General features: G+C 44.2%; 2 protein-coding genes across 5 annotated transcripts; both read left to right on the top strand.

Annotated features, from left to right (window-relative positions):
* The first annotated feature begins 416 nt into the window (after nucleotides 1-416).
* On the top strand, nucleotides 417-11624 carry LOC133497589 (zinc finger protein OZF-like). Of its 4 annotated transcripts, none has more exons than XM_061813622.1 (2): nucleotides 417-841; nucleotides 2019-3925. In XM_061813622.1, the coding sequence occupies exons 1-2, from the start codon at nucleotides 727-729 to the stop codon at nucleotides 3326-3328; spliced, it is 1425 nt and encodes a 474-aa protein (XP_061669606.1). In that variant the 5' UTR covers nucleotides 417-726; the 3' UTR covers nucleotides 3329-3925. The 4 variants fall into 4 exon arrangements, with proteins under 4 accessions (XP_061669606.1, XP_061669607.1, XP_061669608.1 ...); XM_061813623.1 differs by lacking the exon at nucleotides 2019-3925 and adding an exon at nucleotides 10371-11624 and having other exon boundaries at nucleotides 421-841; XM_061813624.1 differs by lacking the exons at nucleotides 417-841; nucleotides 2019-3925 and adding exons at nucleotides 7300-7420; nucleotides 10371-11624.
* A 121-nt stretch (nucleotides 11625-11745) lies between these two features.
* On the top strand, nucleotides 11746-17069 carry LOC133497560 (gastrula zinc finger protein XlCGF57.1-like). Its single transcript, XM_061813556.1, has 2 exons — nucleotides 11746-12995; nucleotides 14117-17069. The coding sequence occupies exons 1-2, from the start codon at nucleotides 12878-12880 to the stop codon at nucleotides 15709-15711; spliced, it is 1713 nt and encodes a 570-aa protein (XP_061669540.1). The 5' UTR covers nucleotides 11746-12877; the 3' UTR covers nucleotides 15712-17069.
* The last annotated feature ends 394 nt before the right edge of the window (nucleotides 17070-17463 follow it).

Raw genomic sequence — 17463 nt, 5'->3', positions numbered from 1 at the left:
GAGGCACCAGCACTGCTGCGACCTTTATGAGGATAAGCGGTGAAGAAAAGCCATGGTCTTTCCGGGCTTTCATCTTTTGCGCGTCTCACCAACCGACATTCATTGAGACATTGGACAGTAGGGGGCGACAACGAAACACTTCTGTAGCTAGTAAATGAGGATGTCGTCTATCTGTACCGTAACAGATTTCAAAAGCAGTACAAACTCCTCTGAATTCCATATTTTACGTTACGTTTTCAGTTTGTTCTAAGATACAGCGCCAGAAAATTGCTTTCATTTCATATGGACGTGGAGGTCCCCATTGGACCCGCAAATGACTGCCCCCGACCCCCGCCCCTTCCTTAAGAGTAGAAATGAACACATTTGATGGCATGTATCCCTCGACGTATGGGAAGCGTACTTGTTTAGTTCTATCCGAGGGTCTTCCCCGGCTGTCTAATTTGTTCAAGTGGGCTTGCCGTACAGCTCTTCCGCTTTCGGCTGCGGAACCAAACGCGATTCGCCAAATAAAGCTTAGTAAATTAGAACTGAACGCACTGAAGCCTCGACACGGAACGTCTCAGCACGGTTTTACTCAAGTTAAAACATCTTTACATCAGTGATGACGTTTGCTTCGTTGCACGTTGAAGTATTTCAACGTTGCCCGGTTTAGCTCGCTAGCCGCTAACAAAGAGCCGCGTTTGTTCGCGAAGACGAGTGAGTGAGAATTCAGATGATCGCCTGGAAATGTGTGCGCAGAGAGTGAAAGAAGACTACGAGGAGGGACTTTCTGGAACAAAAGTGCAACAACATCAACTGGACGCCGTTTTCGAGAAACGACAAGATGAAGAACACACAGCAGGTTTTTTCCTCTTTCCTCTCCCTTGGGTCTGACCTACTCTGTCTTAAAACAGAATTATTTTTTGGGGGGATGAAATCCTCGTTTGGGAAGTCGAACATTTGGGCATCACTGAGGTTCCAGACACATACAGGATGCATTAGACCACCCTCGGTGGGGTGACAGAGGGGCCAAATTGTTTGAAGCAGTCGAAGAGGCAACAATAAATGAAATAAACGTATATAATGTCAACAAAAGCTCAGCGACAAAACATGGTTGCGTTAAATTAATGACTCAGTTTATGATCACACAGAAATCCCCGATGACAGCACTGAACACAAAACGTCAGTAAAATATTATTTCCAGCAACACTCCCATCCATGCACAAAATAAAAGGAATTATCGATCAATCAATTGAAGTGCAAAACGTCTAATTCTCTACAACAGCAAAGTAGCAAAGAAATTGTCGTTTGTGTTTTGAGCAAAATCAAATATTCCCATCGAGAGTGGCGGTTTCTTTCAAACACGCATCCAGTTTTTGCAAACATAAAGAGTGCTTTGGCGCCATTTGGAAGGTGACGCGCCTCTTGACTCTCACCAAAACCTTAAATCACAAGTCCAATCAGCATGACATGACACAAACTAATATATTATGTTATTAATTCAATTATCAATTTGACATATATAACTACAAAAGAGGTTATCTCAGGTCATTTCACACACGGAGGAGGTCTAAGATTACATTGGTCATTAATAGACCAATTAAACCCTTTTCAAAGCCACAAAAACACCTTAACAACATGAATTTTGTTGTATTTACTTGCGTTTAAAAAGTACCATCTGTGGACACTGGATATTTGCCAACAACTCAAAAGTAAATGAGCAGACAGACAGAGCAAGCATTCAAAGGGGAATAAAAGATGACTACAAACAAAATTAAACAATCAAAACTTTACTACAAGGGACAAGAGAGGAAATCACAGTACCCATAGAAAACCCAAGTCCACATAAGAAGACCAGAGCTCGGATTCAACCCCGCAACCTCTGAACTGCTAACACCCCACCCGACTCGTACGTCACCGTTCCGGATGTCGTCACCCGTGCCCGTGACATCATCCTCATCCTCATCGTCATCACAAAGACACAATGTGTGATTTGCCTCTGACGCCAAACCTCGTTTGCTTTTGTTGGTGTCGTACAGATGTCAGTGAAAAGCATGCTCGTCCTGAGCATCACAAGCCGGGGTCCTCGGACCTTAAAGAGGAGCAGGAGGAGTCCGAGCACCCCCGGATTAAAGAGGAGGAGCAGGAGGCCGATGTCACCCAGTTGCCGCTGACCTTTGTCCCTTTGAAGAGTGAAGAGGACGAAGACAAAGCTCATTTGGAGGAAATCGGAGGGGCGCGACCTCAGGACAGCAGCTCAAGGCAGCGCATGACAAAAGAAGGTGACGGAGGCCAATGTGGACAATCGCAAGAAGACAGCCTCTTCGCTCCGCTATCAGATTGCGATGACATCACGTCACACTCTTCCGAGGATGACGACGACGACGACAAGCTCACTAGCGGTGATACCAAACGCTGGAAATGTTCCCAGTGTGACAGAACTTTTATTTACAAGTCTGTTTTGAAAATTCACACGATGATCCACAGTGGAGAGAAACCTTTTGCCTGTTCACATTGCGGTAAGAGATTCTCTCGTAAAGAAAATATGACGACGCACTCAAGAATACATACCGGAGAGAAACCTTTTGCCTGTTCAGTTTGCGGTCAAAGATTTTCTCGTAGACAAACGATGACGACACACACGAGAATACACACTGGAGAGAAACCTTTTGCCTGCTTAGTTTGCGGTAAAGGATTCACGGAGAAGAGATATTTGAAAACACACAAAAGAACACACACTGGAGAGAAACCTTTCCAATGTTCAGTTTGTGGAAAAAGCTTTTTTGTGAAGAAAAGTCTCATTAGTCACACAATAACACACACCGGGGAGAAACCTTTTGAATGTCAAATATGCTGTAAAAGATTTACCCAGAAGTGCTATTTAAAGGTACACGTAAGAGCGCACTCGGGGGAAAAACCTTTTTCCTGCTCAATTTGTGGTAAAAGATTCTCTCTCAAGGGAGATTTAAGAAAACACACGAGAACTCACACCGGACACAAACCTTATGACTGCTCATTTTGTGGGAGAAGCTTCTCTGAAAAGGGACATTTGATGCTGCACACAAGAACCCACACTGGAGAAAAACCTTTTGATTGTTCAGCTTGCGGCAAAAGATTCTCCGAAAAGAGAAATTTAAGATTACACATGACAACTCACACTGGAGAGAAACCGATCGCCTGCTTACTTTGCGGGAAAAGATTTTCTCACAAGGGACATTTGAAAAGACACATGAGAACGCACACAGGAGAGAAACCTTTCGTCTGCTCAGTTTGTGGTAAGAGTTTTTCTGATAAGGGGAATTTAAAAAGACACACAAGAACCCACGCTGAAGAGAAACCTTCAGCTTGACCAGCTTGTTTGTGGTAAAAGATTCTCTTACTTAGCAGGGACATTTTGGAGCACACAAGAAGAAAAGAACAATCTTTTCATTCTCAACTTGTTGGAAAAGATTCTCTCAGAGACAAAGACAAAACACTCGGGAACACAAACTGGAGAGAAGAACCCACCCAGTTGGAGTGCTTGTGGGAAAAAGATTTTCTGGGAAGGAACACGCAAGCGTCTCTTATGCGTTCATCCTTCAGTCGGAAAACAACTGCATGTGCCAAACCCGACAAGTGTAAACACATCAGTTTATGTTTCCATTTATCATTTCAAACTTTTTAACGCGTTTTAGTTTCCCTTTTTAGACCGCTCGTTCGAGTCAACGAACGATCTTTATTTTGGTCAGTAGGTGGCAGTAAAAGACCGCAGTTCAGCCTGGGTCCCTTGCCGCATGTCTTGCCCGGCGCATGCGCGCGGCCATTTCCGCATTCCTGAGACGCGATCTCGGATCGACGTGTCCCTGTATTTTTTGTAATATGATAACCCACTGATTGTATGTCACTCCAATTCTATGTTTTTATGAATGAATATTAAAAGAAATACTAGCTCTGCCATGAAAGATTGTGGGTAGTTTGTCTTTTTTTTTTTGTTTGTTTAACTTTAGCATTGCTGATTTGAAATAAGAAAGGAAAGAATCCGACGGTACATCAGCAACGTAGAAAATTTTTTTTTATCACCAACGAAGTTTACAGACGGCATGAAGAAGCTGACTTTCGTGTTACACTTCAAAATGTTAAGAGTAAAATTCTATCCATTCAAACCCGGCTGTCAACACAATATGTCATAAAATACAGAAACATGTGCGAGGGTTAAAACTTTTAAGGGGTGTGTTGTATTTATTGTTGATATCCATGATTAGGACACAACATAAAAAGATGGAGTACGGCGTCAGAGTAAAGGTCAATAGGTCAGCGTTGCTTCTTTGTGACTTGTGATTTGATACAAATCTGAAAAATTGAGGCCTTGTACTTGTTCATTTTCTGGTTTGATGCCACAGGCTTCCCTTTGCGTGCAGCACACGACGTCTTCAATCTCTTCTTCTTGGTGAGTTTAAATAAAATGAAAGAGACGAAGTGAGTTCCACTGAGTTTTCATTTTACCTTTGCGAGCTGACAATCTGACAGCATAACTAGCTAACATTAGCGATCGAAAAGAGCAAAAATATCCTAGTCTAATCTCCCAAACACAATCGCAATCTTTCAAGAAGAAGAGATTATTTTGCCTCCAAACGGTCTGTTGAACAATTGGAGGATTTTGCGCAGTCTGTGTGTTGCCATGTTTTTATTTTACACTCTAATCTCAGTCCACCGAGGGGGATAAATACGGGACGATTAGCTTTTAAGGTAACTCCCCTCCAAACTTCTGTTGGGCCAAGATACAATAAGAAATAATAGTGGGAAGAAAGGAAGAAACATTTACGTTAGGGGACCTGCGTGGCGGCCGACGACGACTAAAATATGACGCACTCTCAGATTTGCAGTACACCACAATGTGGTTCTTCTGCCACTGATAAATTTATTGTGTTACCATCATGAAAATCCCCGTTTTATTTGATACATCGGCGCATGTATACACATTTGGCCATCTTATCACAAAGAGTTTGTTTCTTCACAGTCCACCTCAAGCCTGACCTCCGTACAGGGCACTTAACCACGCCCCCTGAAGTGACGTCACGCCACGTGAGCTGACGTAAGACAAACAGTAAAAATGGCAAATACAATACAATACATTCTGAACTGAGAGAGACGCCGTGCTTCTGATTTCATTCACACGTAGCAATGTTATGCTAGCGGAGAACGTCTCATTCATTTATACGAGACGTGTATTAAAAATCAAATTTATGGCATATCTTCGCGCAAACACAGTCTGGTTAAGCTTCGGCCGCGAGCCGGCAAGAAATCAATACGTTTGCGCAGTCCGATCATCGCTAAATATTGCTCAACAATGAATAAGTGTGCCAATCGTTCACACGCGGCAGTGTTATGCTAGTGAAGAACTTCAAATTCATTTATACGAGACATGTATTGAAAATCAAATTGCAAACATATGTGTTCCGGTTGATATTAGATGGATTTAGTTGATGATGCGGTCTTCCACAAAGTTTGATCCATCGAAGGCATTTTTCGTACCGGGTCTTCGGTTTTGGAAAGGGTACGAATGGAACTCCACCGACTCGCCTTTCGGGATACCTGTCGTCACGATTACAAAGTCCGTGACGACACCTCTTTACCATATTTTTTGTTAAATAACCCAAATACGCGATAAAACGCTAACTAAACCCGTACTGGACCGTGCAGTGTTGTCTGAGAAAATGGCGGGAGCAAAAAACGGGCTTTGGTTTATGCGGATCTCTGGCCTCTGATTGGTCAGTGACGCGGATTGTGCAATATCCACGGAGGGGTCAATCGCCAGCACACGTGCGCCTCTTTACCGGAAGACAAACGGAGCACCTCAACTGTCATTCCCCGGTGTGCGTTCTCGCATGCCTCGTTAAATATCTCTTCAGGGTGAATCTTTTACTACAAAGCTGGCAAGCGAATGGTTTGTCTCCAGAGTGCGTGACTGCGTGCCTCATTAAATCAGTCTTCAGAGTGAACCCTTTGAAACAAACTAAGCATATACACGGCTTTTCTCCACTGTGTGTTTTTGTGTGCCTTGTCAAATCAGCCTTCATTGTGAATCTTGAGCTGCACACGGAGCAAGCAAAAGGTTTATCTCCAGCGTGGGCTCGTGCGTGCCGCGTCAACTCTGTCTTCACAGCGAATCTTTTACCGCAATCGGAGCAGACAAATGGTTTCTCACCAGTGTGTTTTCTTGTGTGTGTTGTCAAACTGCATCTTTGAGTGAATCTTTGGCCACAAACTGTGCATGAAAATGGTTTTTCGCCAGTGTGGGATCTTGTGTGCCTTAACAAATCTGTCTTCAGGGTGAATCTTTTAGTACATACTGAGCAGGCAAAATGTTTCTCTCCTGTGTGAATTAGTGTGTGCGTTCTTAAATGTCCCTTAAGAGAAAATCTTTTATCACAGACTAAGCATGGGAATGGTCTCTCACCAGTGTGCGATCTTGTATGTCTTATCAAATCAGTCATCCGAGTGAATCCTTTACAACAAACTGAGCAAACAAAAGGCTTCGCTGCAGTGTGGCTTCTTGTGTGTGCTCTTAAACTGCTTTTGCCAGAGAATCTTTGACCACAAAGTGTACATGGATAAACTTTCTCTCCAGTGTGAGTTAACGTGTGCCTTCTCAAAATTCGCTTTTCAGAGAATCTTTGACCGCATACTGAGCAGGAAAACGTTTTTTCTCCAGTGTGCGTGATTGTGTGTCTGCTCAAATTTCCTTTTTCAGAGAATCTGTGACCGCAAACTGAGCAGGCAAAAGGTTTCTCCCCAGTGTGCGTTCTTATGTGCCTTATTAAACTTTTCTTTACAGAGAAGCTTTTAGTACATACTGAGCAGGAAAAAGGTTTATCCCCAGTGTGTGTCCGTGTGTGCCTTCTCAGATCGCTTTTCAGAGTAAACTTTTTAGTACAAACTAAGCAGGCAAAAAGTTTCTCTCCAGTGTGTGTTCTTGTGTGCACTTTCAAACCCCATTTTGAACAAAATGTTTTCCCGCACTGCAGGCATTTCCCGTCGGTGTTGTCGGCGTGACGCATCATCTCACTTTTCGAGTGTTCTTCTTCGTCCCTTCCAGTAGAGTGTGACGCTATGTCGTCACAATCTGTTAGGGGAGCAAAGATGCTGTCTGCTGGTGTTTCTTCTCCACAGCGGTCTCCGTCACCTTCTGCTGTCACGCGTCGACTTGAGCGGCCGCTTGTAGGCCCCGCCCCTTTTCTCTCCTCACATTGACCTTGCTCTTGATCGTGTTCGCTCTTCAATTGAAACTCGCTGATATCAGCCTCCTCCTCTTCCTCTTTTACACGAGTGGGATCTGGCTCCTCTTCCTCTTTAATGAGAGGGGACTGTTGCTTCCGTTGCAGAGGACGAGTACATTTTTCGCTGACGTCTGCAGGACACAAGAAGACAAACACATCGTTTGCATCTGCGAGAACGACCTCAGGTGGTTTGATGGGGGTTCTTTGACGACAGTATTTCAATGGTTGATTTTTTTTTTTTTTTTAGTACAAAATGTTTTACTGTCATTATTTTCACTTGTTCATGTCGAAAAAAAACGACTTTCAATACATCCAAGAATGACACCACACAGAAGTTCAATAAGGAAATGTCATTATGTCCCTAAGTATGTCGGGCTGTGACATGTACCAAATGTAGGCGGGCAAAAAAGTGTCTGAACATCAAATATTTAATCAGAAAATGATTCTAAAATTCCTACTGAGACTATTTGAGGGCGGGGGTGGGGGGGAGCTTCGTCTCCAACATCGTTGTGTGACCTCACAAATGTGCATCTGGAAGACTGGGGGGGTTCTCATAGTTAATGTTGTTGCAGCAAAACCCAATCGATCACCGAGCACCGATTTGAATCTTAAGGCTTGAGACTTTCTTGTGCTTTGCGCCTACGATTTGCTCCCAAATGATCCCCTGAACAAGTGAGCGTAAGCAGCATCCAAACCTGCTGTGTGTAACTCATCTTGAGGCCGCTTGAAACAAGCGTCCAGCTGTTGACCTTGTCGCTCGTTCTCCTCTCCTGTTCCCGAAAGTTCCTCCTCGTACTTTTCGTCTTTCACGTTTTTTGCACTCATTTTGTCACGATGGCGGTCACGTTGGCTCTCTGCAGAGCAGATGTCGTGAACAAAGGTGTACTGGTCTTGGGCGCCCAGCAAGCTAAGCTAGGCGAGCCCGAGAAGATTCGACGTGCACCGGGACGAATTTTTCCGGACGTGAAGATGATTGAAAGTATTAATTGGCCGAGCTGTGTTGAGGCTTCACTGCGTGCAGTCCAGATTGAGGAAAGCCTTGCAGTGAGTGAAGCTCCTGTGGTCACGCAAACCGTACACGTACTACGTCGGATGTTGTACGGCAACTCCATTTGGACAAACAACATTGTTGTCTCTCCAACGCGGGGATGGCAAAACTGTGTGCTGACAAAATGTAAGAGAAAAAAAAATGAAGCAAGTGTCAGGCCATGTTTGGAGGTATATTTTTGAATGCGTGTATTATATTTTATGCAAAATGGACATATTTAAATCACTGTTACCAGTGGTGTCTACCTACCTACCCGCCTACCGACCTACCTACTCAAACAGCCAGCCAGCAACTAACTAGCTAGCCGGGATTAGAGATAACATGGCGTTGTTCACCTTGCCCCCCCCCCCCTCCACTTTTTTTTTTTTTTTTTTTACTGCGTACTCTGCATCCATCATTGGTTCTGCCACGGTCAACAGGCTGTGACTTCCGGTCAGGGGGGAAAGTATGTAAACATACACACATTGTCATGGAAAACAATGCGATAGATATATAATAACTGATGATGATGAAGGTTAAGATGAAACACACTTGCCGGTAAAAAAAAAAAAAAAAAGTTACTTCTTTGAGAGCGCCTACACGCTTTTGACAGCCAACAGGACAAAAAAAAAAGAAGAAGCTAAAAGCCCAGCCCTCCACGAGTAGACACGGCTCTGGCCGCGGGGGGGGGGGGGGGGCAGCCAAACCACGGCTAGGAAAATTACAAGTACGGCTGGCTGCACATTGTGGTGGACACGGTTGGAGTACGCCGTACAGCCGAACCTTTCAGTGCAAGAGCAATCCTGGTCTACTCACCACCTGACGTATTTCTGTGACGCAAGCCCTTTCACGGAACTCAAACTTAGTTTGTCCAAGTGGACTTGCCGTAGAAAACAAACCTCCGCTGATGTATTTCCGCGATTTACGTGCTACACAAACATTTGACTGTTAGCGGGTTAGTAAGGAACGTACTGCAGTACCGTCACAATAGACGCGAGTATAATAGAATTGGAATACATTTTTCCTCACCGTATCTCCTCTCGCTGCAAGTTGAAGTGTCACAGGCTAGCTTAGTTTATCTAAAATTGCTACGCGCTAACAAAGGGACGTGTTTGTTATCAACACGTTGGAAAGCTGGAAAAAAAAAAAAATAGAGTCAACTTTAGTGCTAGTCGAGTGCAAATGTGCGCAATAATGACAAAAGAGAAGAGCGGAACACACGCAGTTTTCAAGCAGCCTGGACTTGGAGCAGGTTTGTTCACGTTTTAAAAATATATCTATCTTTATTTTTGTTTTGTTTTTAATGAAATGCTCATCGGTATATATTGGTGATGATGATGATTATAGCAACGTTACTAAAATACCCTCAGAACAAAATAGACTATCATTGCATAGAGAAGAATGACGTGATTAAAATGAAACAGAAGCCTCAGGATGAAAGATTTTGTGCCCCCTGATTGGCGTGCGACCAGGTTAGCTGGGATAGTCTCCAGCACCCCCGCTGTGAAAAATTGAGGGACGGGTGGGTTTTATGCCCCTTTGAAATAAATCATCAGGAAAATTGTGACCATTTTTGGAATAATCCTCATTCTGTGGTAATGTTTCGCGCTAGCTGAGAGGGAAATACGATTTATTCCACTCGAGCTCGATCGTTCTGATTTCCAGGCTCAAACTGAGAGAGTTCTTCAAACCTGACAGAAAACAGGAATAATAATAGTGGATCAAAGACGATTTCGCTTTTTGTCCCAAGCCATAAAAGTGTCATTTTCGATGCCGACATCAAGGAACATTTTCATCTCTGTCAGAACCACAGAAAATTGCAACCAAAGTGAACACTTCGGAAACGGAATTTCTCAACCATGTAATTTGGAAATCACAATCGTTACCTTGCGCAAAACAATGAGAAAACTAACTTCACGTGCCTCATGTCCTAATCATAAAGAAGAAAATGGCAGTCGTTTTTCTGACAATCTATCAACACACCCAGAAATCTGTGTTCATACACTTTCACAGCTGCAAACAAATGTTTACATGCACAATATGAAAAAAACAAAAAACGTTTCTTCCACTCTGAGGCCCGGCCACGCGTGTCTCCTTGTGTCCTGCAGACGTCCGTGAAGGATATCGTCGTGATGGGCGGCAGGAGCCAGAGTCTCCTCGCGTTAAGGAGGAAGAAGAGCCCCTGGAAATGAAAGAGGGAGAGGAGCCGGAGACCAGCGACTTTGAAAAGAAAAATGAGCCTGTGGCAACCCAAATGAAAGAGGAAGAGGACCCAGACACTTCCCTCATCAAAGAGGAAGAGCCGCCAGGGCCCTCCCACGTTAAAGACGAAGAGCACGAGGCGGAGCTCACCAACTTTCCCTTGACTGTCGTTGTCAAGAGCGAAGGTGAAGGAGAAGAAGATGAAGGTGGAACTGGAGATGGAGAAAGCCGCTCAGCTCGACTATCAGACAGCGACGGCACAACGTCACACTCTCCCGACACGGATGATCGCTCGAAAGATGGCGGGACACGTCACACTGACAACAAGTGCTGCTGCAAATGCTCTGAGTGCGGCAAGAGCTACATTTCAAAGTATACCTTGAAAGTACATATGAGACTCCACACCGGGGAGAAACAGTTTGCCTGCTCCATTTGCGGGAAACGATTCAATATGAAGACGGATCTGGTAAGGCACACAAGGACCCACACTGGAGAGAAACCTTTTGTCTGCTTAGTTTGTGATCGAAGATTCTCCTTCAACGTGAGCTTAATAAGGCACACGAGACGACACACTGGGGAAAAACCTTTTGTTTGCTCAGTTTGCGGAAAACGATTCTCTGTAAGCGGACATTTAAAAGAACACGCGAGAACTCACACTGGAGAGAAACCTTTTGTTTGTGCAGTGTGCGGGCAAAGATTCTCAGTAAAAGCAAGTTTAATTAAGCATGCAAAAACACACACTGGAGGAAGATCTTTTGTCTGCTCAGTCTGTGGTCAAAAATTCTCTCTGAAGGAACATTTAATTCAGCACACAAGAACACACTCGGGCGAGAAACCTTTTGCCTGCTCAGTTTGCGGCCAAAGATTCACTCTGAAGGCAGATTCGGCCAGGCACGCGAGAATACACACTGGGGAGAAGCAGTTTTCATGCTCAGTTTGCGGTAAAAGATTTGCTCAGAAGGGACATTTAGGAAGACACAGCAGAACGCACACTGGTGAGAAACCATTCAGTTGCAGCGTGTGTGAGAAACGATTCTCGCGCAAAGATAACGTGAAGAAACACAAGTGTGCTGGGAGAGACGAGCAGCAGTGAATGCAGCGTTTGTGGGAAGCTGTACAATTATGTACACTGATAAATAAAATACGTCCTCCATCAGCGATACTGACCGGTATCCTCTTTCATTATGCAAGGTCATTATACTTTGTGACAAAAGAAACCATGAGAAAAACATTCTTTTCTGTTGCCAAACTGTCACACAATTTTTTTCTGTTTACAACGAACAAAAATATCCTGAATTTTTGTTTTCTTCTTGATTGTATATGGATTTGCTCTTATTTTGGAGATTTCTTTGAACCATTCATTTCCAAAAGAGAATAATTGTCATCTTCATTTACTTTTAAAAACAAGAATTCGCTTAGAGAGTACGCAGTTTTGGATTTTCATTCGTTTATCGAGAGTCATTTTTTCTTAAAAGACATCATCTCAAACCTAAATGAAGTAAACGATCATGATTGTACAGTAGGTGTGTGTCCCAGCTGTGCTGTGGTTGAGTTCCAGCAACCTCATCCGATTTGGGGCGAAGGGCGCATCACAACCGGGATTGTTCGCCAATCTGGGCACCTTTGGTTACATTGGGTTACGTTGTTACACCTTTTTATTCATTTTGTCAAAGTTTGGAGAGCGTTGGTATTTTATTTCCCCTTTAAACCCACTTCGAGTCTGGTTTTGGAGTTTGAAACGAACAATCCCAACTTTGATCAATAGGTGGCAGTAAAAGACCAGAGTTCATTTCCACTGCCTGGTGTGTTGTTACTTATTGAGCCATCAAATCTGATTCTGATTCTGATGCTGATTCTTATTCAGCCTGGGTCGCCTGACGCTGTAGCTACAGCGCATGCGCAAGGTCAATTCCAGGGAGCCCAATGAATGGCCTGAAATAGAAACGTCATTGCGCTTGAATCAAATAACTGAATTTCAAGACATTTTTGGAGGATTTCTTCAACATTGCACGTTCAGGGTATGCAAATAAAACAATATTCCCTTAATTTTGCTTCTCAAACGTGGCCCACGAGCACGAGTTTGTCCTAATGGAGTTGCCTTATTGCTGGAAATGACAAACCTGTGCGTGCTTCCACGCAGGGTTTGCGTGACCACACGCGTTTCACTGAAGAATTGGATCCGAATTAAAAAGTCCCGTCCCAGTTGATCCCAGCACGACTTTACCACAGTCATTCAGCCTTCGTGTTAGCAAAAAAAAACAAAAAACAAAAAAAAAAAACGTTTTGTTGCGGGTTGAAGCTAGCTTAGCGTAGTTTAGCTTATCTGTGCTCGCCAACTGCTAACAAAGCGAGGCCCTTGTGAGCAACACGTCGCTGAGCGGAGATAAAGTGTGCGTGGTCGTCGTGCGTGGAAATGTGCGCTAAAAGGGCGAAAGAAGAAGAGCACGAGAAGGAACTTTGTGGGGCAAAAGAGGAGAAAGAGCGACGACGTCAATCCGTGGGCGAGGTTTTCAAGCCGCCTCCAGTTGCAGGTTTGTTTACGTCTTTGAGTTCTCTTCACGGCAACACACACACACACACACAGACTGTTCTTTGGAAAGAGCTTGAAAGTTTAGTAGCAACCTTGGAAAAAAGATGAAGAAGAAGAAGATGGTGATTAGCATTGACACTTAGACATAGGGAGACACAGGATTTGGTGATATTCTTGTGTAGCAGCACACAACACAGAATTATGGAAGTCAATATGTGCCACCAGGATTTGAATCCAAAATGCCACTGAAAAGTTGATGTTGTAAAGTTCACATTGTTGTTTCAAAGTGATCACATTTTCAATAGCTGTATTTCAGTTGAACTTTTCAATGTGAACAAATTCCGTCCGTTCATCCGTCCGTCCGTCCGTCCATCCATCCATCCATCCATCCATCCGTCCATCCATCCATCCATCCGTCCATTTTCTTCACCACTTATCCTCACGAGGGTCACGGGGAGTGCTGGAGCCTATCCCAGCTGTCAAGGGGCAGGATGCAGGGTACACCCTGAACTGGTTGCCAGCCAATCACAAGGCACATAGACACAAACAACCGCAGTCACAATCCCACAGACGGGCCAATTTAGACTCCACTTTCCTCCCACATCCCAAACAACATGCAACATTAATTGGACACTCTAAATTGCCCCCAAAAGTGTGATTGTGAGTGCGGCTGTTTGTCTCCATGTGCCCTGCGATTGGCTGGCGACCAGTTCAGGGTGTAGCCCAACTCCTGCTCGTTGACAGCTGGGATAGGCTCCAGCACTCCCCGCGAATCTTGTGAGGATAAGCAGCGAAGAAAATGGATGGATGGATAATTTGCCAAACCTTGTTTTTTGTTGTTTTCAACTTTATTGGCCAAGTACAGCATGTTAAAACACACAAGCAATTTGAATTTGTCTCAGGTGGTCGGAGCCACTCTGGTATGACAAAAAAACTGCCACGATGACAAAATATACATTCAGGACATTGAAAACAAAATACGCACAAGTACAGCGAGCCATTGTGCAATCAGAAATAAGAGTGTACGCGTAATGTAATGATGCTGATACAGTGACAAGTGTCCAAATGATGCAATCTCAACAAGAGTTATGATGTTAAGTGTGTTTGTTTTGTGCCCTGCAGATGTCCGAGAAGGTCTTGGTCCAGAGCAGCAGGAGGCAGAACGCACCCACATTAAGGAGGAAAAAGAGCAGACTGAAATCACCAAGTTTCCATTGATGAGTGTCGTTGTGAAGAGTGAAGATGATGAAGACCAAGGTCAGAGGTCACAGCTTCATTCAAGTCAAAGTTGCCAAAGATGGTCAGAGCCCCCGGACAACAGCCCAAGTCCAAACGTAACAGAAGTGGATGGGGACCACTCCGGAGGGTCACAATCGGACAGCTTCTTAGCTCCGTTGTCAGATAGCGATGACATAACGTCGCACTCTCCTGACACTGATGAGGAGAAGCGCTTGAAAGGTGATACAAAAAGTCACACCGACAACAAACGCTGGAAATGTTTTCAATGTGGGAAAACTTTTGGTTCGAAGTACAAATTGAAAGTACACATGAGAACACACACCGGAGAGAAACCTTTTGCCTGCTCAGAATGTGATAAAAGCTTCTGTATAAAAGATAGTTTAATGAGGCACGCAAAAATACACACTGGGGAGAGACCTTTTGTTTGCTCATTCTGTGGTAAAAGCTTCAATCTGAATGATAGTTTAACAAGGCACACCAAAATACACATTGGTGATAAACCCTTTGCCTGTTCACTTTGTGGTAAACGATTCTTACTGAAGGCACATTTAAAAACACACAAAAGAACTCACACTGGGGAAAAACCTTTTTCCTGCTCGGTATGTAGTAAAACATTCTCCAGAACGGAACACCTAAGAGCACACACAAAAAGACACACGGGAGAGAAACCTTTTCTCTGCTCAATTTGTGGTAAACGATTTGCTGAGAAAGGAAGTTTGAACAGACACAATAAAACGCACGCTGGAGAGAAGCCTTTCACGGCTTCACTTAAGACCTGTGCTTCAGGACTGGAAAATCTTTGCCAAAAGCAGCAGGAGTGTAGTGCCCAAGCGGAGCAACGCGAGCCTGAAGAACCAGACCCCACTCACGGTAAAAAAGAAGAGCTGGAGACTAGTTTGCCAAATGTTCCCATGACTAGTGTGATTGTGAAGAGCGATGATGAAGACCAACCTCCGAGATCACACCTTCGTCATAGTCCAAGTAAGCAGAGGAAAGGGGAGGAGCCTCCAGGCTGTAACTCAACTCAACACGTGACAGCAGAACTTGATGGAGCCCACCGTGAACGATCAGAAGCAGACAACGTCTTAGCTCCGCTATCAGATAGTGACGGCGTAACATCACACTCTTCTGATACGAATGATGAAAACGCTAAAGGTGACAAGACATTTCACACGGCAAAAAAACGCTGGGAATGTTGTCAGTGTCCGAAAACCTTTGCTGCCAAGTACAATTTGAGTGTGCACATGAGAACGCACACTGGAGAGAAACCCTTTGTGTGTTCATTATGTGGGAAGAGGTTCTATCACAAAGGACATTTTAGTAGACACTCAAGAGTGCACACTGGAGAGAAACCTTTTGCATGTTCAGTTTGCGGTAAAAGATTTTCTGTTCTGGGAAATTTGAAAACACACACACACGAATGCACACTGGGGAGAAACCTTTTCTCTGCTCAGTGTGTGGCAAAGGTTTCTATGTAAAGGATAGCTTCACAAGGCATGCGCGAATACATACTGGAGAGAAACCTTTTGCTTGTTCAGTGTGTGGTAAAAGATTCTTACTAAAGGCGCATCTAAATACTCACGCGAGAATTCACACTGGGGAGAAAACCTTTGCTTGCTCAATCTGCGGCAAAACCTTCTCTAGATCAGGACAATTAAGAACACACTGAAGAAAAAGCTGCGACTTCATTCCGCAATTTCAGTCCAGGATTGGAAGATCAGTGTCTCATTAAAGAGGAAGAGAAGCCGGAGGATATCGTGGAGTTGCCATCGACCGGCATCACTGACCAGAGTGAGGACGCCCACGAAAACTTTCAAGGTCATATAACTCGTCACGCTGACAACAAAGACGGGAAATCTTCACAATGGGACAACATCAAGACGGATCAGCGAAAGCATTTGATTCTGCACACGTACAGTAGAAGACTTCAGGAAAAGATTTGCTCACGAGGGACATTTGAAGAGCCGCCGACTCAGAAACACACGCTGGCAACTCACCTTTCTGGTGGGTTTTCCAGAAAAGAGCTTCAACAAATCGAAAGCCCAACTTTGAGTTGACTTTGTCTGGAATGGGAAAATCGGCTGACTGGAATCAGGTCAGCCGACTCGTCGCTCGTCCACTCGTGCACTTTCTGACGGGGGTGGCACGCTCGGGGGATGCCGCCGGCAAGCCAAACGCAAGCCTCTAACCCAAGATGCGATATGAAACTGCATGACACATCTGAACAATAAGTCCATATTTGTAAGCAAGTACGCTGTCACTTGACCCACGATAGATGGCAAGCGAGGAGGGACACACTAGGAAGTGGCAATCAAAGATGAATCCGCAATCCGTTCAAATGTCGTCTTTGGCACGAGTACGCGGAATTTGCAGCCGCTGGTAAAGAAGACGCCGTGTGGACCGGCTTGTTTTTTAAGTTGCGATCCTGTCGTACGTGCATCGTTCCTGACATTTCCTTTTATTTCCTGTAAGAACTTTCAGGGAAAGTTGATTTGTTATTGTTCCGTCAGTTGTCTCCTTTGAAGGCCTTTTTTTTTTTTTCTCCACTCAAATCAGCATGAGGATACAAAGGAGTCCGGACGGATTGGTGTGTTCAACCCTGACTACGCGCTGAAATGAAATGCAAAGAAAAAAAATATGCAACACAACACTTGGACAGTGTAAAAACAGGATGTGATCACAATTTGTCGATTTTTGCCAGGAACAAAGTATTTCCGGACCTCTGGCTCAAAAGGAAAGGAAATGAAAATTGCTGCAGTCTTGTTGTGCAATATCAGACACACGCGCACAAGAAACGTTGTGATAAATGTCAATCAGCCAAAGCAAATAAAATAAATCCCAACATTTAGCAAATGACTCTGCCTTTGATGTCTAGTTTGATAGAACTCCAACAAGATTGGAGACCGCGAATGTGCAGCTTTTTCAAAAAGCTTGTTGAAAATTAAGTTTATTCATCTTCTGTCGGGGTAGAGGTCCGTTTACCCTGCTGATGAGTACATAACCTGAAACGAAGGACGTGACAACTGGAAACTGCGTGTGTGTGTGTGTGTGTGTGTGTGTGTGTGTATTGAGGAGGGAGACGCCATTACGTAACAGCATTTGAACAACCAAATCGCTTGTGTGATTTTTTTTTTTTTTTTTTTTTAAAGATTTTTATGGTTCCGCAGTCATAACGGCCCTCTGAGGGAACCCGTAACTGCAACAAAAATGAGTTTGACACCCCTGCTACA

Source organism: Syngnathoides biaculeatus, chromosome 3 (assembly GCF_019802595.1).
Source record: "Syngnathoides biaculeatus isolate LvHL_M chromosome 3, ASM1980259v1, whole genome shotgun sequence".
Lineage (NCBI taxonomy): Eukaryota > Metazoa > Chordata > Actinopteri > Syngnathiformes > Syngnathidae > Syngnathoides > Syngnathoides biaculeatus.
The sequence above is the reverse complement of the archived record's forward strand: the minus strand, read 5'-3'. Positions and strand labels throughout refer to the sequence as shown.